At 48.6% G+C, this 21,380-nt stretch overlaps 1 protein-coding gene across 4 annotated transcripts in view; it reads left to right on the top strand.

Moving 5' to 3' along the window:
- Nucleotides 1-21,380, top strand: part of PSAP (prosaposin) — a 34,856-nt gene that overhangs the window by 10,149 nt on the left and 3,327 nt on the right. For 2 of the 4 annotated variants that reach the window (XM_003903809.4, XM_017962968.3), the window contains exons 2-11: nt 6,922-7,055; nt 9,517-9,591; nt 10,190-10,315; nt 12,358-12,558; nt 13,304-13,447; nt 15,232-15,288; nt 17,144-17,152; nt 19,028-19,159; nt 20,679-20,774; nt 21,112-21,298. In XM_003903809.4, coding sequence (XP_003903858.1) covers nt 6,922-7,055; nt 9,517-9,591; nt 10,190-10,315; nt 12,358-12,558; nt 13,304-13,447; nt 15,232-15,288; nt 17,144-17,152; nt 19,028-19,159; nt 20,679-20,774; nt 21,112-21,298 — 1,161 coding nt within the window. The remainder of the gene's footprint in view (nt 1-6,921; nt 7,056-9,516; nt 9,592-10,189; nt 10,316-12,357; nt 12,559-13,303; nt 13,448-15,231; nt 15,289-17,143; nt 17,153-19,027; nt 19,160-20,678; nt 20,775-21,111; nt 21,299-21,380) is intronic. The other 2 variants (XM_009214734.3, XM_003903808.3) reach the window with 2 other exon arrangements.

The following is a 21,380-nucleotide window of genomic DNA, read 5'->3' as shown; positions in this document are numbered from 1 at the left end:
AGGGAGTATTCCTATAAAGTATTAACTGAAGTACGCCAAAAGTGACATTTATAGTAGACTCATATATATCTGGAACTTTTTAGTTAGTAAATAGTATATGAGACAAGTTCAGAATACTGAATTTCTTTAATGAGGTTTGCATGAAGCCTTTTTTAGCATATGATTATCTTCTGCAAATGTGCAGAGACCATGCAGCTGGTAAGCAAGGCTCAGCGTGGGAGCCAGCACCAGTTTGTGTGGGTGCCTGCACCGACTGCCATGCAGCATGCTGGATCTGCAGCGGAGCTTTCTCGAGGATGGGGAGCCATGCAGAGCCCCTCTCTGACCCCTGGCTCCACTTGCTCACTTGGCTGGAATCTGGGTAGTCCTGCCAAGGGCTCGTTTTTCAGTCATGGATTGTCATGTAATCTTATCTAAGGTGATCTAAGTTCTTCTTTGATCATCACCTGATATGTTAATGCTTTGGAAGAAAAGCTTTGTTAGGAGTTTTTATTGGACTACAGTGCCCTTGAATGAACTAGTTAGGAATTGTCCCCAAATTAGTTAAGCCTCCATTCCATCACTCTTATACAGTCTGAGTAGATTGCCTTCGTGTCCCCAGCCTCAGTCATTATTGCACAAGGTAATTTCCCTGAGGACTTTATTGCTTTCTCTGTGTAGATAATGTCCTGCTCTGGAATGATCTGGCTTGGGAGGAAAATTAAGAAGCCAGGCTGTAGCAGCAGAGGAGAAGCAGGGAAGAAAGGACCTTTGTCTTAATACTTTGAGGCCAGAGGTGATGGGATGTCAGCCTAGCAAGCTTAAGAGCTTTATTGCCACTGATTTCTTATGTGGTAAGAGGACTCTCGGACCTTACTTCCTCCAAATCAAGGGAGACTACCTCTGAGTGTATACTATACTGAATGATTCAGTGAGCTGTGTTATTCTGCTCTGCAGACTGTTTTCCAAAGGCAGGATTATCTATGAAGAAGAGACGAGTGCTCTTTACCATAGAAGATATTTGTGGCACTAGCTGTTTGAGTAGTTAGTGTTGAGTGCATTGTGTTATCTCCTGCTTCTAGGGGATGGAAGTACATGAATTCTTCTGAGAAATGCCTGAATGCGGGGGACCTGCGGTAGAAGCTGCCCCTCCTGGGATTATCCTCTCTTGGTTTCCTAGCAACCTGCCTGTTGCCATGGTGCCGCCTTACCCAGGCAGCACATCTGCTGCCCTGTGGAATGTAGGCTCTGATTGTCAGCACTGGGAGGCTGCCTGCATTTTCTGTTACTTTTTTTTTGGTAGCTAGACTCAAATTGTATTTTAGCATGTTACTAAAATATTTAAAAGGCAAAGCATATGTTGTATGGTTAAAATAATGAGACTGATTGTTTTATCACCTTCTAGGAAGGGTTATCCTGTCATTCTGAGATTGCTTCAGAAAATCTTTGGTTATGTTGTGTACTGGGCTTTTCAGTATCCTCACTGGAGTACCCCCGGAAACACTCGTTGTTGGGAGACCTTTCTTGTAAGTGAGGTCGTTGGTTAAATGTATATATTAGTTGGGCTGAGGTTTGACTGTAAACAACAGAGACGTAGAATAATAATGACATTTCTTTTTCTTTCTTTCTTTTTTTTTTTTTTTTTTTGTTGGAGTCTTGCTCTGTCGCCCAGCAGGAGTGCACTGGCACGATCTCGGCTCACTGCAACCTCCGCCTCCCGGGTTCAAGTGATTCTCCTGCCTCAGCCTCCCGAGTAGCTGGGATTACAGGCACCTGCCACCACGCCTGGCTATTTTTGTATTTTTTGTAGAGATGGGGTTTTGCCATGTTGCCAGGCTGGTCTTGATTCTTGAGCTCAAAGTGATTCTCCTGCCTCAGCTTCCCAAAGTGCTGGGATTACAGGCATGAGCCACCACACATGGCCCTGAAATCTATGTCTTTAAAAAAGTCCTGTTGTGGGGCCAAGCATGGTGGCTCACACTTGTAATCCCAGCACTTTGGGAGGCCGAGGCGGGCGTATCACAAGGTCAGGAGTTTGAGACCAGCCTGGCCAAAGTGGCAAAACCCCGTCTCTACTAAAAATGCAAAAATTAGCTGGGTGTGGTGGTGGGCGCCTATAATCCCAGCTACTCGGGAGGCTGAGGCAGGAGAATCACTTGAACCCAGGAGGCGGAGGCTGCAGTGAGCCGAGATTGTGCCACTGCACTCCAGCCTGGGTGACAAGAGCAAGACTCTGCCTCAAAAAAAAGAAAATAAATAAATAAAAATAAAAAGGGCCCATTGTTCCCAGCTCTCTTGCCAGGCCCTTGAACTAAGAAGTGAAGTGCTCGATTTGCTCCGATTGCTGTTCATGTCTTTATGACACGTTTAATCAGAAATCTCCAGGAGCTCAAACATTCTAAGAACTTTCTTGGAGTTCAGCATACTGCCTCAGAGAAGGAAATCGGTATTTGGGGGTAGGTTGTGGGAGGATGCGAATAGAGATGAAAGGGTTTGCTAGCAACATGTTTTGAGAAATAACTCACCAGAAAGCAGTTTTGAGTAGTTTTTATTTATTAGTTATAAATGCTGAAAATGTCATCTGCTTTGTTGGAATGAAGACTTGGAGGTCCTGGGAGCTCTTTTAGTCCAGCCCACCACTGAAAGGATCCCTCTTACGTAGAATTGCTCATAGGTTGTGCGTTGTTTCTGCTTGGTTGCTTCCACTGTTGGTGAGGTCATCACCTGATGATGCCACTCATTCTCTCTTTTTTTTCTGAGACAGGTTCTGGCTTTATTGCCCAGGCTGGAGTGCAGTGACGCTGGGGCCCTGGAGTGCAACCTCCGTCCTAGGCATAAGTGATCCTCCCACCTTAGCCTCCCCAGTAGCTGGGACTATGGAGGTGTGCACCACCAAGCCCGGCTAATCCGTTCTCTTTTTATGCCCCTGGGTGGATGTTAGATGCGTTCTTTACCTGGAGCTGCAGTTCTCCGCCCATTGTTCAGAGGTCTGTGGGCTGGAGCCACTCATACCAGTCCCACACCCGGGTGGAAGGTGCAAGGGATTCTCCCCCTACTTGGAGATGACCATGCATGTCTCTGAAACATTCCTTCTCCCGTCACTCATCCCCAGTCCTCCAGGGGACTCTCTGGGTGGGGCCCCAGGCCCTCCCCTCCCTGGCCTCTGCTGAGCAGCTCATGGTGCTCATGGGCGTGTCTCTCCTGGTGCTGTTGGCCCTTGCTGTTCTGCTTTCCCTTTGAGCCTCCCGACTTCTCATGGAACCCAGTTAGTGCCATTTGCCCATCTTGTTCTCTTGGAGTCTGTGTTAGCGTCTCTCGGCTCTTGCTGCCTCCATTTCTCATGTGGACGTTTTTGAATTCGCCTTCCAGTTAGGTGCCTGGCGTTGGTATCTCCTGCCTCCTCTTCAGTTCTGCCACCTTGTGCCTGGGTGGTTGAGACCCACACATGAGCGTACCTGTCCTGTCCCACCCAGAAATCCCTGGAGCTTCCTGCAGCATCGCCCATGGGGTTGAGCCCTCACCTTGGGGTGTGTGTGGCAGGTGAGACCATTCCTCGCGCACCTGAGAGTGTCTGCCTTTGCAGCCTGGCTGCCACTACTTCCTTGGCTTCGCTCCTGAAAAGACAGGACAGTTTCTTCCCTTCCCCACAGATAACTGGACTTCTTTGGAATGTTCTTGAATTTCCCATCCCCTCTCCACGTAGCCAGCCCTTTCTGTCACCATTTTGCAGGTGCCAATTCCAATTTCGTTTTGAGGAAGGCTCCGTTAGCATTGCCTTGCCGCTCCCATTCCCACAGATGTGTGGGATCACACACCGTTACTTAGATGTCTGTTCCTCCCGCTCTTGGGGGTAAAGAAAGTTGTGACTGTTCATTTGGTCTCTGGCATGAGGGCCTTGGGCTCTGCACAGTCGGTGGAGCTGGTGACCATCTGGATTGTTGACCTGCTTGTGTGGAGAGGAACCACCCTCGCCTGTAGAGCTTTGTGATTAATCCACAGCTGGGGCCTGAGAAGTTCCTCCTGTGCTAGGAGAATTTTATGTGTAATAAAGTTTCTGGGAAAGGGATCCATGTCCCCAAAAGGTTCTGACCCACTGTTTGATCCCCTCTTAGGAGATAGGCTCTGAGAATGGGCTTTGCACCTCTCGGCAGCCGGGAGCTCCCCAGCACCACCCAGCAGTGCCTGCCCTGAGGACACGCAGTCTCTCTGAACATGTGTCATCATGTCGCTCATCCTGGGAGATGGAATCCATTGCATACCACAGGCTGTTTTTGTAATACGCACCTTTATGTTTGACTTGTGGTTGGAGGTAGAAGAGGCTGTCTCGCTAAGAAGGGAGTTTCTAGGGCTTGGAATTTACGTGTTACTTCCTGTGTCCACGGAAATCTGTTTTACGCTGGAATTTGATGACTTTATAGGCGTGCCGAATTCTCCACCATGCGTACCTTTTTGCCTCCAGGTCTGAGGAAGAGGTCTGCTGCCATTCAGTAGGTCATGGATTGGGAAGTGACAGTTTGTATTAGCTGGGCCAGTTTCAGATACAAGGGGCTGCCCGAGATTATTTTCAGTTCAGGTTGGCCAGACCAAAATAAGTAACAAAGTCATCATGGAAAACTTATTGTTTCACATTCCTAGAGGAAGTAGGCAACCTACAAAGTATTCTCGTATGGGCCTGTGGGAGTGAGTTGTGTTCCAGAAACACTCTAGATTTTGGTCAGCTGTAGCTAGTTCCCTGCTGAGAAGGCTGGAGAAAGTAGCTGGGTGGATGTTAAACTGGATGGGCATTTTTAAGAATGGGGAGTGCCGGTCACTTGCCCCTGCTTTTGGTGGTGATTCTTCCGCCTGGCTCTGGTCTCCTGAGGTCTGAGCCCATCATCTCTGGCTTCCCTGTGTATCACTCTGCCTTCCTCTGCCTAGAGACTCATTTTGGTGGTAGCCACCTGTTCATCACTCGGGCCCTCTCTTGATTTGGAGGTAGGGCTAGGCAGTGTGTATCATGGTGTCATCATGGGTCCTTTTCAAAGTCCTAGGGGCCCAGGGCCTGCTAGGGTGTGGTGGGAGTCATCAGGTCTGCGGCTCCTATTTGAGCTGTTTCTGTGACCGCACAGTCCTCAGAGCCCTTACCCTCATGACTCAATTTCTCCCTCCCCTCCACCGCTCCCCTGAGATTTATAACTGAGGCTGACGCCAGCCATGCTTGGCTACACTATGGGCTAACTAAGCTTTTGTGAGCCATCTGGGGAGCTCGGTACTGATTCCCATCTGGCACATGTTTTCCCCTGGAAACTAGAGTACAAACCAGCATTCTCTGGAATGTGGCCAGCTTGGTTGAGATTGCGAACTGGACGTGTTTGTGATTTTGCTTCTGGGGACAGGGAAGGCTATAACCTGGACAGCAGATGAATAATTCATTTTCTTGTGTCTGAAGGGGTAGAGGTGATCTGGCTCGAGCTTTGGGGGACTCAGTCTTTGTGTGAGTAGCTTGTGGAGGTAGTAATGAAAGAAAGCACTTCATTCCTTTCCCTCTCCTGGAGGAAGAACGGGTGCTGACCTATATAACACTGTTTCCTATGTGTGTTACACACATACGTAGAATTGGCTTACAGAGGGAAGCAGCATACAGCGAGACTCCTGAGGTTCTAAGTATGTTTCTCAGGTGATTGTGGGTTGTTTTTTTTTTTTTTCTCAGACTTGGGCCAAGTATCTATTGCAGCAAAAGTTGGTTCAACCCTACTGAGATGCCTGTTGGAGTTTGACCCTTACGCCACCATCCTCTATATGTAGTCTGATGTAATCTTGTTTCCTAGCTGAATAGTTGGCCTAGAAGTGAGGTGTGAATCTGAGGATTTTTTTTCGCCATTTTTTGGTTCTAAAATCAAGGACTTGTTTTAAGAAACATAGGCACTTTCAAGGCAGTTGATAAAATATTTTTAGGGCTGGGTATGGTAGCTCACAACTGGAGTGCAGTGGTGAGATCTTGGCTCACTACAGCCTCTGCCTCCTGGGCTTAAGCTATCCTCCCACCTCAGCCTCTCGAGTAGTTGGGATCACGGGTGAGTGCCACCATGCCTGGCTAATTTTTTGTAGAGATGAGGTTTTGCCATGTTGCCCAGGCTGGTCTTCAACTCCTGGACTCAAGTGATTCCCCACCTTGGCCTCTCAAAGTGCTGGGATTATAGGCGTGAGCTGCTGCAGCTGGCAATTGTTTTATGTTATAAGGATATTTATTTTTATTTTATTTATTATTTTTTTTTGGGATGGCGTCTTACTCTGTCACCTGGGCTGGAGTACAGTGGCGCAGTCTCGGCTCACTGCAAGCTGCGCCTCCTGGGTTCACGCCATTCTCCTGCCTCAGCCTCCTGAGTAGCTGGGACTACAGGTGCCCGCCACCACGCCCGGCTAATTGTTTTTTTGTATTTTTAGTAGAGACGGGGTTTCACCGTGTTAGCCAGGATGGTCTCGATCTCCTGACGTCGCGATCCACCTTGGCCTTCCAAAGTGCTGGGACTATAGGCGTGAGCCACCGCGTGTAGCCTGTTTTTCTTTTTTCTACTGCTGTTATTCATTCTACAGAAGTCACAGATGTTCCCTGTATTTGAATTTGTCAGTCTTTTCTCCTATGGTTTCTTTTGCTACTTATGGAAACATTTTAAGGTTATGAGGATTTAAAGTCTGATACTCCCTGATACTGTTTAAAGGTAGTTGGAACCAATGAAAGTGAACCAGATAAATGAGTCCCTTCCAGCCCTGTGACCGACAAGGCAGCTTCTTGACTGGGACAGGGGTGCATCTGTGTGGCTGGTGTCCCATACAGCTGGGTGAGGGGCCGAGTAGGGGCATCCAGCTCAAGGACAGGGCTCGCCGTCAGCCCTGGGGAAATAAGTCAGGTCGACCTGGTTTGCTGCAAAACAGGCCACCTCCTCACACTGGTTTTCATTTTAGCTCTAGCCAGCCCAGTCCTCGGACTGAAAGAATGCACCAGAGGCTCGGCAGTGTGGTGCCAGAATGTGAAGACGGCATCCGACTGCGGGGCAGTGAAGCACTGCCTGCAGACCGTTTGGAACAAGCCGACAGTGGTGAGTGCCGCTGCCCTCTAGTCCCAGCCCCAGCACTCCTCTGGGGTCCCCTTAGAGCAGCTATAACTCACCACCATATTGACAGAGCACTTTCTCTTGCCTGATTTTGTTTGCTTCTCACTGTGACGCTGTGTGGGAAGCAGGACCTATTTGGTGAATGTACCTGTTTTACAGCAAAGGCGATGGAGGCTCAGAGAGGTTAAGGTTTCCTTCCCCTGAGGCTGCCTGGTCTCTTGTGGCAGACAGGATGAGGTCTTCATGCCTGCGGCTCCAGGTGCCCCACACTGCCTCCTGGGCCTCTGTGCAGATCCCACTTCTCACCTTAGATAAGAGGCCAGTGGGTTGGCAGTGCCCATTCCCACCACTGGGCACATGGGCATGGCTCTGTCCTTGGTCACTCACTCCACAAAGTACACGCTGAGCTTTTCAGGTACTTTCTACCCGTTTCGTATTTTGTTTTCTCCTCATTCCTCTCAAACAGGCAAACTGCTGATTGAGATCCTGGAGCGCAGTTGCAGTTTAAAATTGATTTCCAGCTGTAACCACACTGAGGAAGCTAGCACTGATTTTTCATCTAACCGATGCTAAATATAGCATATTAGTGTGGGGCGTGGTCTAAGGCGACAAGCCACGGGTGCGTTCCTCACGGTCCCAAGCCCTCTCAGGAGATGCTCTGCTGACCGTGCCAGCTGAACACAGAGCTGCTGCCCTGGGCTCACTTGGGGCTGTGCCGGCCATCATATGGTATGGGCTATGTTTGACTGAGTAGACTTCGGAGAGCCACTAGTGCTCCTTCAGTGAGAGAAGAAAACTTAGCACCATTATTTTAGAAGCAGTTTGTGAATTATTCACTGGAAAACTGCCTTCTGTGGCCATACTTGCCCTTTTTTTTTGGAGACAGGGTCTGGCTCTGTCACCTAGGCCAGAGTGCAGTGGCACAATCATGGCTCACTGCAGCCTCAACCTTCTAGGCTCAAGCGATCCTCCCACCTCAGCCTCCTGAGTACTGGAACCACAGATGTACACCAGCATGCCCGGCTAATTTTTGTATTTTTTGTAGAGATAAGGTTTTTACCATGTTGCCCAGGCTGGTCTTGAACTCCTGGGCTAAGGTCATCCTCCGACCTCCCATAGTGCTGTGATTACAGGCGTGGTCTACCACGACTGGTCTGAAACTCTTTGCAGATTTGATTTCTAATTTGCTTTCAATCTTGTTTTTTAATACTACTTCCTGTTTCCAGGTTTAATGTGTGTCCAGTAAGGACTTTTAAACTTCCTTCATTGGCTGGTCTTGTCATGGCCCGGCCTTCTGTTTTTTTGTTGTTGTTTTTTTTGTTTTTTTTTGTTTTTTGAGACGGAGTCTCACTTTGTCGCCCAGGCTGGAGTGCAGTGGCGTGATCTTGGCAAACTGCAAGCTCCGCCTCCTGGGTTCAAGCAATTCTGCCTCAGCCTCCAGAGTAGCTGGGACTACAGGTGCACACCACCATGCCCGGCTAATTTTTGTATTTTTAGTAGAGACAGGGTTTTCACCATGTTGGTCAGGCTGGTCTCAAACTCCTGACCTCGTGATCTACCCGCCTTGGCCTCACAAAGTGTTGGGGTTACAGGCGTGAGCCACTGCACCCGGTCTGGGCCTCTCTCGTTATGGTTCCATGCATGGTACCCTTGACCCTCTGTTTCCACAGATGTTGCGGGCTGTCTGTGGAACTTGAGCATCCTGGGGTTTGGGTGTCCACGGGGGTCCTGGAATTGATACTCCCTCAGATACCAAAGGATGACTGTATTAGCCTGACTAGGTTCAAATCGGTTTCTCTAAATGCAGCTAAGTTCATAGATGTTCCTCAGTCTCACCCAGACATGGTTCTTCGTGGGTGAAAAGTTGGTTGACATCAAGAAGGCAGCCTGGGCATTCTTCCCCAACGGCTGCAGGAACCAACTAGAATTTCCATGGCCTCTAGTCCAGGTGGGGGCCTTAGTGCCAGTCAGAAGATTGGCTTTGGCATGGTGGTACCTCATTAACATGCCTGGGAGGCAGAGGAAGCACAGGTGAACGGTTCAGTGTGGGTGTGCCTTCAGAAGTGGGTGGGGCGTTCGTTTCTCTGTCCCACCCACCTCCCTGATGTACTGATGTGACTCTGTGATTTCACCTGAGCCTCAGTTTCCTCAGAAGTGTTGTGAGCATTGATGTGAAATTGACCTGTGCCACATGGGGTGCTGCGTGGGTATGAGCAAAGGTTCTGTGTCCTGTAAATCACAGTGTGTTCTAGTGAGTCACACCTCTTCCCTCCCTGCAGTGCCCCAGCACTGCTCATGCAGAGTGGAGAACCAGGATGTGACGGGAGCGTGGTCATGATCATATCCCTGGTTAGAGAGAATAGGGAAAAGGCCATGGGGAGTTCCAGTAGTGTGGGGTGTGAATTTGTGTCCTACAAATACAAATTTCTCGTATTCTTTCTCTTAGAAATCCCTTCCCTGTGACATATGCAAAGACGTTGTCACCGCAGCTGGTGATATGCTGAAGGACAATGCCACCGAGGTGAGCGGCTGTGAGTGGGGATGGTGCCTGAGCCACGGGCACGTGCACTGGTTCCTAAGAGAGCTGTGATTCCGAGTGTCTAAAGAGGAATGGTGTAGGCCTGAGGGGGGCAAATGTCTTCCACAAAGGACCAAGGAGAAAAGATTTTAGGCTATATGAGCCATATACTGTCCCTGTCACACAGTCTCTTTTTAAAAATGTAAAAAGAATGTGAAAACCATTCTGAGTTCTGGGTTGTACAAAAATAAGCTGAAGGGCCTCCTTTGCTGACCCCGGGACTAAATGCCCGAAGTTAATTGAGATGTTATGTTGCATGCCACTAATACCTAGGTCCAGTTTGGCCATCTCTGCTTAGAATTCCCTGTGCCTGCGAGACTGCAGGTCCGAGGATCTTCATTTTGAATGTTCATGTCTGCTTTTGCCTGATTGACCTGATAGAGCCATAGGTAATGGTAACATGGCCAAGTCCTTTTCCCTGAGGGCTGGCTGTTTTCCAGGCTTGGTTTTTCTGGGAGCTATTGAGGGCCTCTTGCCTTCAGCCCATTTATTTCCAGGGAGGAAAGCCTGTCCTGATTCTGACCCTGGTGTCCTCTCGTAGGAGGAGATCCTTGTTTACTTGGAGAAGACCTGTGACTGGCTTCCCAAACCGAACATGTCTGCTTCGTGCAAGGAGATAGTGGACTCCTACCTCCCTGTCATCCTGGACATCATTAAAGGAGAAATGGTAAGTGATGGGGAATAGGCTTTTCCTTGAAGGTGCTTCTGGGGCCCAGGAGAGGCAGTGGCCCCGAGTAGATTGGTTAAAATGGAAAGTCTGTTCATAGCTCTGGAATTCCTCAACAGCATTTTGCTACAATTTCACATCCCGAATAGCTCCTTTGGCACAGCAGACCACTCTGTATGTAACTTGCCCTGGGGATAGCAAGGGTGCGGCTGCTGGGGACTGGTCGGACTGCTGAAGGAATGTAAACCGGCATAACCTTCAGAGATGTGAGTTGGATAGATGATGTCCGATCTTTGACCCCTTTGAGCAAGCACAAAACTTCACTTCTGTGAATTTATTTCTGTGAACTTATAATTAATGTACTTGGGTGTTCAGCTACAAAGATGCTCATCTTTCATTCATCAAGTATGTATCATACGCAGACCCTGTGTCACAGACTGGATCTTTAGCAAAGAACACGGAACTGGCTTTGTGGAATTTGGAAAGGCCTTGACAAAGAAGAGGTGTTTAAGTAACTGAAGAGGGCCAGTGGGGCAGGACTGTCTCAAGACAGGACCAAAGTTGACCAAGGTTCTGGTGAGGAAGGCAGGGGTTGTGTCACGCACAGCCTTCTAGGCCATCTTCAAGGATTGCAAGTACAGCCTTGGAGTGTCATGATTGTAAGGGCATTTGTCAAAGGGTTTGATCTAGGTCTAGGTCCCATTGAGGGAAGCTGCAAGTGGGGAAGCCGACAGGACCCTCAGGAGGTCATGGCCTTGTGAGTGAGATGGGATGCGGACAGTGGAAACGGCAGATGCAGATTCTCTTTTGGAGGATTAAATGGACTGGACTTGCTCATGAGGGGGATGTATAGGAGAGGAAGAACTATAAATGTCTCCCTGGTTTCTGAGAAGATGAAGGTGGAGTTACTTGCTAAAATGGAGCTAGTTGGACAGGATAGAATGAGGGGTAAGTTTGAGATGTCTGCGGGGTGGGCATGATTACAAAAGTTAAACAGTTGGGAGCCATCAGCATATGGAAGGTGTTGAAAGCCATTATGTTAGCTCATTTTGCGGAGAAGTGGCTTAGAATTGCTGACTCTTCTCCTCCAACAAGAAGCTCCTATTCCTTTATTTATTTATTTATTTATTTATTTATTTGAGACTGAGTCTCTGTTGCCCAGGCTGGAGTGCAATGGTGCGATCTCGGCTGACAGCACCTCTGCTTCTTGGGTTCAAGCGATTCTCCCGTCTCAGCCTCCCAAGTAGCTGGGATCATAGGCACCCACCATCATGCCCGGCTAATTTTTGTATTTTTGTAGAGACAGGGTTTCACCACGTTGGCCAGGCTGGTCTTGAACTCCTGACCTCAGTGATCCACCTGCCTCGGCCTCACAAAGTGCTGGGATTACAGGTGTGAGCCGCTGCGCCTGGCCTCCTATTCCTTTAAAGAAGAGCTGAGGGGAGCAGAGGTAACATTTAGGAAGCCTATATTTAGTCTGTTTTCATGCTACTAATAAAGACATACCCGAGACTGGGTAATTTATAAAAAGAAAAAGAAGATTTAATGGACTCACAGTTCCACATGACTGGGGAGGCCCCACAATCATGGTGGAAGGTGAAGGAGGAGCAAAGTCACATCTTACATATCAGCAGGCAAGAGAGCGTGTGCAGGGGAACTGCCCTTTATAAAACCATCAGATCATGAGACTTACTCTTACTAAACAGCACGGGAAAACCCGCCCCGTGATTCAGTTACCTCCCACTGGGTCCCTCCCATGATACGTGGGATTATGGGAGCTACAATTCCAGATGAGATTTGGGTGGGGACACAGCCAAACTGCATCATTGCCTAGTAGGAGAATTGAGGAAGCTTAGGGGCTGCTGTGTGGTTAGGCACTTGGATTGGGTAATTTTGACATTCTTGGGTTTTAATTTAGACAATAGGTTTGTGCTTCTTTTAAGGGATTTAAAGAGAGGGACTAATTCAGAGGCACCAGATGGCCTGTCTTATTTTCCCCCCGGGGAGAGGATTTTCAGCAGGACATCTTTCCTTCCCACCAGAGCCGTCCTGGGGAGGTGTGCTCTGCTCTCAACCTCTGTGAGTCTCTCCAGAAGCACCTGGCAGAGCTGAATCACCAGAAGCAGCTGGAGTCCAATAAGATCCCAGAGCTGGACATGACTGAGGTGGTGGCCCCCTTCATGGCCAACATCCCTCTCCTCCTCTACCCTCAGGACGGCCCCCGCAGCAAGCCCCAGCCAAAGGTAAGACAATGGGCTGGCCACTGAGGACCCCATTTTTGGTTGCACTGGAGATGAGAGACAAAAGGGGCAGAGAGTGCACGTGTGGCTCTTAAACAGGGGCTTATCTCTGTGCATAACTCTGTAGTTACATGAACCAGCCTTTAAATGGTTGTACCATGAAGTTTCTAAAGAATGGGATATTTAAAATATGGAAAGGTTAACCCCCTTTAAAAAATTTTTACTTCTTTTATTTTTGATCATGGTTCACTGCAGCCTCAACCTCTGAGGCTTAAGTGATCCTCCCACCTTAGCCTCCTAAGTAGCTGGGAGTACAGATGCACTCCACCACATCTGGCTAAATTTTTGTATTTTTTGTTTTTGAGGCTTAAGTGATCCTCCCACCTTAGCCTCCTAAGTAGCTGGCTAAATTTTTGTGTTTTTTGTTTCACCGTGTTGCTCAGGCTGGTCTCAAACTCCTGGGTTGAAGCGATCTGCCTGCCTCGGCCTCCCAAAGTGCTGGGATTACAGGTGTGAGCCACTGTGCCTGGCCATCCTTTTTATTTATACTAAACCCCCTTTTTATACCATACTGTTACTATAATGAACACTCAATCGATTTTAAGCCTATCAGTAATTTGAGAGCCTGTAAAGCACCTTAGGAACTGGCCAGTAAGTGCCCACTAATGCTGTAGCCCTGAGTATATAAGGCCGTTTTCCTAGGAATTTGAATCCTCTTAAGTTGCCAACCTAACTGCCTCTTCCGTAGGATAATGGGGACGTTTGCCAGGACTGCATTCAGATGGTGACCGACATCCAGACTGCTGTACGGACCAACTCCACCTTTGTCCAGGCCTTGGTGGAACATGTCAAGGAGGAGTGTGACCGCCTGGGCCCTGGCATGGCCGACATGGTGAGCCTTGTGTCCTTGTGCATTGAGGATGGTCTGGGTCTGGGATTTGGGCTCTGGAGGCTGGAGTAGGGCGTTCAGACAACATGGTTTTCTTTCTAACCAGAAAGCAGCTTGAATAGGTAGTATAGACTTGAATCTGTTTTGGTTAATGGCATCTGGATATGTAATAAAACTGGGGACAAAAAGTAGGAGACCGTTTCTGGGAAGATTTTGTTTCCTGCCAGGCACCCTGTGTATTAGGAACACTGTAGAAACACTTTTTAACCCCCCTGCCTTTTTTTTTTTTTTGAGACTGAGTCTCACTCTGTTGCCCAGGCTGGAGTGCAGTGGTGTGATCTCAGCTCACTGCAGCCTTCACCTCCTGGGTTCAAGCGATTCTCCTGCCTTAACCTCTGGGATTACAGGCGCATGCAACCACACCCAGCTAATTTTTGTATTTTTAGTAGAGATGGGGTTTCACCGTGTTGGCCAGGCTGGTCTAGAACTTCTGACCTCAAGTAATCCGCCCACTTGGCCTCCCAAAGTGCTGGGGTTACAGGCGTGAGCCTCCATGCCTGGCCTTTACCCTATTTTTGAAAGCTTGGCTAATGTATGTGACACTCAGAATTCTAACTGTGCTCCTGCAGCAAGCATGGTTGCTGACCATGGTTCACCTGGAAGCCTCCCTTAGTCCTTTGGGCTCAGAAACTCATTTTGTTGGCCCCTAACTTAGATGGTTTCATTCTGGGACCCTATTCCAAGATTATTAATCACACTCAGGTGGATGTATAAAACCAAAATGCCAGTTTTAGTACCTGACAACTGAAGAAATCTGCTAGACTGGCAGCTGAGAAGCTAGTTGTAATCTCTCGGTCCTTTGGGATCTAGAGAGGCTTTTTGGGTGGAGTGGCTGGCTCTAGGAGATGAGGCCTTCTCCATTTTTTTTTTTTTTTTTTTTCTTGAGACAGGGTTTAGCTCTGTCATCCAGGCTGGAGTGCAGTGGCACAATCATAGCTCACTGCAGCCTTTACCTCCTGGGCTCAAGCAATCCTCTCCTCAGCCTCCCAGGTAGCTGGGATTACAGGAGTGAGCCACCATGTCCAGCTGAGGGTTTCTCTCTGACTTTCCGTTAGGAATGTCAATCAGGTGAACACTCACTGATGTTGAAAGTCTTGGAATCCTGTAGCCTCATTTCAAATGTCTTTGCATAACACCGTTTAAACAGTTTCCCAATGGAACCCTCTCTGAGGGGCTATATCATGTTACCTTTGGTCCTGTCTCTGTAGAAGCTCCCCAAATACAAGGAGCAAGTCTGTGGAGTCTACTGGAAGCATCTAGATTGTCTGAAAATAGGCAGTTAAAAATCATTGTAACTTGACTCTACTGGATTTAAGCTTTATAATGCCATCTGAGATTGTGTAAATGGCTTTGAAAAGTAAGCTGCAGTTCCTAAACAGTGTATCTCCTAGCTGCCTTCTCTCCAAATTGCCACTGAATAGTTGCTGTATGATCCTGGGGCAAGTGAGGTTGTAAGATAAAGGAGACAGGAGGATGGAATCTTTAAGGTGCCTTACAAAATATTTTCAAAACATCTTTTGCACACATTTCCTATGAATGATAGAATAACCAAATGGTTATTTTCATCTTATGAAAACTGACCCAGAGCAGACGTTTATAAAATTCTACTTTAGAAACTTGCTTGATAGTCACCAGTTGACACTGTTGGAAATGCTGGGGGAAAAGTTGGTTGGTTTTTGGTGCACTGTTGCAGTGATTTGTTAAGGAATCTGTTTCTCTCTCCCCAGTGCAAGAACTATATCAGCCAGTATTCTGAAATTGCTATCCAGATGATGATGCACATGGTAGGTGGCACGGAGGCCCCTTATTAGCATTTTTCTTTGTTTTTCAGGTTTCGTTATTTCTAGCAATTTTGAAAATTATATGGTTTAGTTTCCCTTTTTTACCTTAGAGTACTGAATTGGGCTAAATCGAACCCTCTGGCTAGGAGACTCTCCACTTGCAATCTCAGTACCTCCCCTGTCACGGGAGAGGCTGAAGCATCTTGATCCCCAGGACTGCCCTGGTGGCTTCCTGGCAGTTTGTTTGCCTCTGCCCATTCAGGCCGGCCATCAGGTTTCCAGGTCTGGCTTTAGCTCTGGGATCTATAGAAGTCAAGTGCTCTGTAACTAAGCCAGGTGTGAGAATGGCTGTGTTGCAGCCTGAGTGGGGGGAATACTACCTCCCAGAGTTGGTCCCATGCATGGCAGCAGTGTCTGCTGAAGCTGCTGCTTGAGCTGGTAACTCCTGAGCTGGCTTTGGAGGCATTCAGGTGGTAGCGGGTGTTCCTTCATTAGAATCAAGAATACCCATTCCGGAAATGAGCTCGCTAGTCCACGCAGAGCAGGGTGGCCTGCTTACGGTGGGAACGGGCACTGCCTCCTTAGATCTGATTGGCGGGGCTGACGGGGGAGCACCTTTTCCCTGTCTGTCATACTGACTTTCTGACTACTTGAGATTGACATACCATCGTTTGAGTTTGTTCTCTGATCCAGGGGTCAGCAGACTGGCCCATCATGTTTTGTGCATAAAGGGTATTTTTTTTGGAGGAACATAGTGATGCCTGTTTTGTGCTACAGCAGCACAGTTGGGTAGTTGCAGCTAGAACTTATGGCCAAGTAGCCTGAAAGATTGACTCTCTGACCTGCTCTAACCACTCAAGCCAAAGAGGAGGAGAAGTTTATTTGGGATTATTACTCACACCCTACCATGTTCTAAAAACAGTTAAAGGCAGCTTACAAAGACATGCACCTGAAGCAGGTAAAGATAAGCATTAACGGGACTTAACCTCATGAAGTACTTCCTTATAGTTAACTTAAAATATTTTTCTCATTATAAAAGTTATACTGTGTGGAAATGTGGACAATACTTTTCTGTCCATTGAATACTTCTGGCCATTGAATATTCTTGTACAAATGATTAAGTGCTTGCATAATAATCACCTGTGTACATAGAGAATTTACATAACCGGTCCCTGGTGGCTGGATGTGTCTAGGTTTTCAGGTTTGCCTTTGGGAAGATAAATCTGCTTATAGCCAAACGCATACATATATGCATATCCCTGCCTTTCCCCTTATTATGGAGAACTAAAGCTGGAACTGCTGAATGGAAGCATGAGGCTTTGCATACGTTGTTAAATTGGCCTTCCAGCTGGCATTTGGCCACCTGCAGTAGATTGCCCTAGGATCCCTGACCCCTCAGGGTGTTTATAACACACCCCCCTTACTGGGGCAGCCCTGTGTCTTGTTCCGTGGTGCTGCTGGTCACTATCCTGTGGGAAAGCCTTGCAGGCCTGGGGCTGGCGTGGGCTCCTGAGGATGGAGACCCTTCATCAAGTGGCATTTTCTGGGGCTCTTGCTGCACAGTGTTTTGAGTGTGATTTAGTGTGTTAAGACCTGGAGATGGTGCACACATGAGCAGGACAGCCCCCAAATGGTCTATCCCTGCAGGGCCAGGAAAGCTTTTAGGGCCCCCTTGTCTACAAGATAGCAGGAACACGGTAGGTTGCTAAGATCTGACCGCAGGAGCATTTCCCCTGAACTTCTTGGGACATCCTTACACCTGGTTAACTGCTTGATTGTTGTTTTAATTTTTCTTAACTGTTGTGTCCTTTCCTTTCTCTTATTTTCACCTCCGATATCCTGTTTTTTTGTTCAACAGCAGGATCAGGTATGTGTCGGGAAATCTGCTTGTAGTAGTGGTCTGCTGCTTCCTCTAGTTACTTTGCTTTTTTTTTTGGTGGGGGGGGGTATGGCGTGATTAGCTCTGACAGATACAAGGAATGGTTATGAGAGGCAGGGTGCCTGTCTGTTAATAGGCTGGGGAGGGCTTCTGCATTTCTCCCCTGTAATTCAGCCCTTGAGGTGTTGGGGAATCTCATCTCCCCTTCAGGGGGCCAGAAAAATGAAGCCAACAGAGCCTTGCGCTCTGGTCATGATCCATATACAGCATATGTACATGCAGGCCACCAGTGTGACGATGGGGAACCATGGGTGGCCCAGGAGGTGCCTCAGCCTCCTTCAGCATAGGCTGGTTAGGAAGTCCAGTGTAGGTCTGGCTTCCCCAGGGCACCTTGTGTCTGTCACAATGCAAGTAGGCATTGCATGTCTTTAGTGCTGTCTTTCATAACCACAGAAATGCTTCAGCTGCATGAGCAAACATTTGCAGACAGCCAGCAGACTGTTCCTGGCTGTTGGATCCAGAGAATTGGAAACAATCTCTTGATTGTGGCTTCTGCCCCTCTGGGTAACAGGGTCCTTTGGGATCTAGAGCCACATCAGATGGCATGCTACAGGAACCAAGTGCCCAGTCCATACTTGCTCTGAGTCAGTGTCCTTTGGGGCCATCCTGAACACTGCCACCTCTGAGCATTGGCATCCATCCACTGGGATTAGCATTGGAGCTTTTTTGAAGGTATTTTGAAGTCTAATGGGAGAGGACTTTGGTTGAAATGCTTGAATTTTTACCTAGGCCTCCTCAGAGAGTTGGAACAAAGCGGATCGAGGCCGAAGCAGCCCTATACCTCCTGAATATTGGCATCTACTTTTTTCTAAAAAGCTTGCTGTATCTTCTGCGTTCTTATTATTTATTTATTTTTCATTCTTAAGGTGTGCCAAAGACAGGGTATTTGGGATTTGCTTTCCAGACTCCCCCAGTCTTATTAATTCTCGAGCCTTCTTGATATTAAAACAAGATGAGCCATGGTCATGGTCTAGCTCTTTTCCCTTAACAGGTCCCGTTTTTAGCACCTTTATTCCTGCTGCTTTAGGGTGTGGTGCTGGGAGGCAAATGCACTCAGGCTCAGAGCTAGTTGCTGGTTGCATTTATTTCCACAGTATACAGAGTGTATACACTTGTCTCGCTCTTGGCCGTCAGAGCGTCCTGGTCAGGATTCTAGACTGTCTAGTGCTCTGTGTTTGGTGTCTAAATGGTGAAAGGGGATCAATCTGGAGACCTTGTGGCTTAAAATGATTCATCCATTTGGGGGATTGGGTTTTCATGCGCACTGTGTGCAGTTGTGAACATAGAATGTGGTTTTTAAAAAAGCCAGCATTTCCCCTTAATGCATCATTTTAAATGGTCCTGCCACTGAAAGATCCGGTGTGGTTTTATTTCTAACACATTTGGCTTTCTGTTAGTTTACGGGCATGGTAGTTTCCCCTCTAGAAAAAAGCATAGCTTAGTTCCTACCTAGAGTGACCTGAAAAGAAAGACACATTCTAGAGCAGACCAGGTGTCCTTGGAGATGTGGAAAGTGCTGGGGGGTCTCCCTGCCTCGTGGTGGCCCTGGATGGAGGCTGTGTTCGATGTCCCTTAGGAGCTTTGTGTGGTCTCCTCCGAGATGTAACTGGCACATATGCACTGCTTCAGACACAAGCCGTTTAACATGGAATCTGGAATCTGCCCCCTTGCGGGAGGAGGAGAGGGAGGCAGCCTCGACCTGGGCCCAGGATGCTGTCCAGCTCCCTGTCCCCCAGCTGGACTGGGACTAAGGGGCGGTGGGTGCAGGCTTGCCGCTGACTGCTTGTTCTGTGCTCTCTTCAGCAACCCAAGGAGATCTGTGCGCTGGTTGGGTTCTGTGATGAGGTGAAAGAGATGCCCATGCAGACTCTGGTCCCCGCCAAAGTGGCCTCCAAGAATGTCATCCCTGCCCTGGAACTGGTGGAGCCCATTAAGGTACCTGGTGTCACTGTGTGTACTGGCCAGGGCTGTGCAGTGCCACACCACTCCCTGCTGTGTCACATTGCATCCTACAAGTCACTTCTTTCGGTTCCCTGCCTGGCTCCTGAAGGTCTTTGAGTTTGTGATCACTGGTTTATGCTATCCCTTATACTAATGCAGCCCCCGCCTCTGAGTTCTTTTGAAAACATTTTATTGCCTTGGTAGTAAACCCTAATGGTCGTGGGATCATTAGCCTGAGTATTTTCAGCATGCCATTCAAAGGTGACTTCGCGGTGCCTGGCTCCAGCCTCACCTTCTCACATGCACTGTCTGGGTCCTTCCCCATCCTGTGGCCCTGACAGACTGGATGTTCCCAGCACACCCCTCAGAGTATGCGGAAGCCTCACTGGGCCTGCAGCCTATATACTAAATCCGTGTGGGTGTCTGTTTTGTTTAACTAGAACACCTCACTTGGTGAAGGTCAGACGACTTCCTCCCATAATACATTTGTATTTGGCATTTATTATGGGCCAGGCAGCATATTAGGGGCTGTGCTGAACAGATGATGTCATTGTGCCCGTGGGGCTTACATCCTAGTTCTTCAAGGCCCGGGCTGTGTGATGCCTTAACACATGGCACATGTACATGCTTCTTGTTCTAGAACATCCCACGGCACTTGACTGCCAGCTGTTTGTCTCTCTCTGCCATCTTCTCTCTGCATGTGCAGAGTGTGTGGCCCAGGGGCCAGGCCGAAGTGTCAGCTGGAATCCAGGAAGCACTGCTTCCTGCCTCCTTCTCCACGGGCTGCTCCTCGGCTCCAGCCCGCTGACCAAGATGCAGCCAGAGAAACTGAAGAGTTATAGCTCGTGTTCCAACCACATGTGACTACTTAAATTTCAGTGCAATACCATGGAGCAAAATGAGACACATTGCAGGTGCTCAGTGCACAGGTAGCTGGAGCCTGTAGTGGGCAGCAGGGATAGAGAACATTTCCACTGCCACAGAACATCTTCTGTGACAGTATTGCCTTTTTAAAGGTGGGTTCTAGAAGAGCATTCTCAAGTGCTAATGAGACATGGCAGACACACGAGCAGACCTGAAATGTGTTCACCATGCTGCCTTCTAGATAGTGGACCGATAGTGAGCCCCTCCCTTTGCTTTTGGTCCTTCATCCTCCCCAGAATGAACCCTGAGTGATGAAATGTTTGTAACTGAAACATCATCAGGACAGCTCTTTGGGGTGGACAAGGGACTTTCTAGCTCCTGAACCGTGAATTCCTGGGTTTTGTTTTGGTGGGGTTAGGGGGAGGTGGTGTTGATAGAAGATTGGGGAAGGAGGCAGGTGGGTCTCCCACCATATAAAAATAGGGAATTAACTTGGATGTTACAAGCCACACATCATTTGGAATTCAGTAGGCAGTGGCCCTTGATGTGCTAACCCACCCTGGTGTCTGCAGCCCCTTTCCTTTAGGGGAGCAAGACCAAGGGCTGTGAGTCCCAGCATTAAAGTACTCTCCTTCTACTCTTCCCACAGAAGCACGAGGTCCCAGCAAAGTCTGATGTTTACTGTGAGGTGTGTGAATTCCTGGTGAAGGAGGTGACCAAGCTGATTGACAACAACAAGACTGAGGTATGCTGTCCTCCTGGCAGAGAGAGGCCCTCTTCTGCCCCCTGAGCCTGAATGTCCCAGTGGGAAAGTCCCATAGGAGAGAGGGCTTGGCCCAGGCTTGGCATGTGTACAGCCATGTCCCCATCTCGTGGAAGGCAGTCCTCACCAGTGGGACCTCTAGGCTGGCAGGGTTCAGGGGAAGTAGACACCGTTGCCCTGCTTTGTGGTTTGATAGTTTTCTGGGGGTGGAAACGGCACCCACCATTGACTCGTTTCCTGGTCATGTTAGTATTTTCAGAATCTCCCCAACCCTTGCCCAGCCTCCCGTCTTCTCACACGATCCTCTCCTGTGTTTCAGAAAGAAATACTCGACACTTTTGACAAAATATGCTCGAAGCTGCCGAAGTCCCTGTCGGAAGAGTGCCAGGAGGTGGTGGACACGTACGGCAGCTCAATCCTGTCCATCCTGCTGCAGGAGGTCAGCCCTGAGCTGGTGTGCAGCATGCTGCGCCTCTGCTCTGGCACGCGGCTGCCTGCGCTGACCGGTGAGCACTGGGTGTGGGGCGGGAGAGGATGGTGCCCCTCTTGGGTCTGGGAGGGCCCTGCCAGCATTGAGCCCGCTGCCCT

The sequence above is a fragment of the Papio anubis genome, chromosome 11 (assembly GCF_008728515.1).
Source record: "Papio anubis isolate 15944 chromosome 11, Panubis1.0, whole genome shotgun sequence".
Classification (NCBI taxonomy): Eukaryota; Metazoa; Chordata; class Mammalia; order Primates; family Cercopithecidae; genus Papio; species Papio anubis.
Note: the sequence above shows the minus strand (reverse complement) of the source record. Positions and strands in the feature narration are given on the sequence as shown.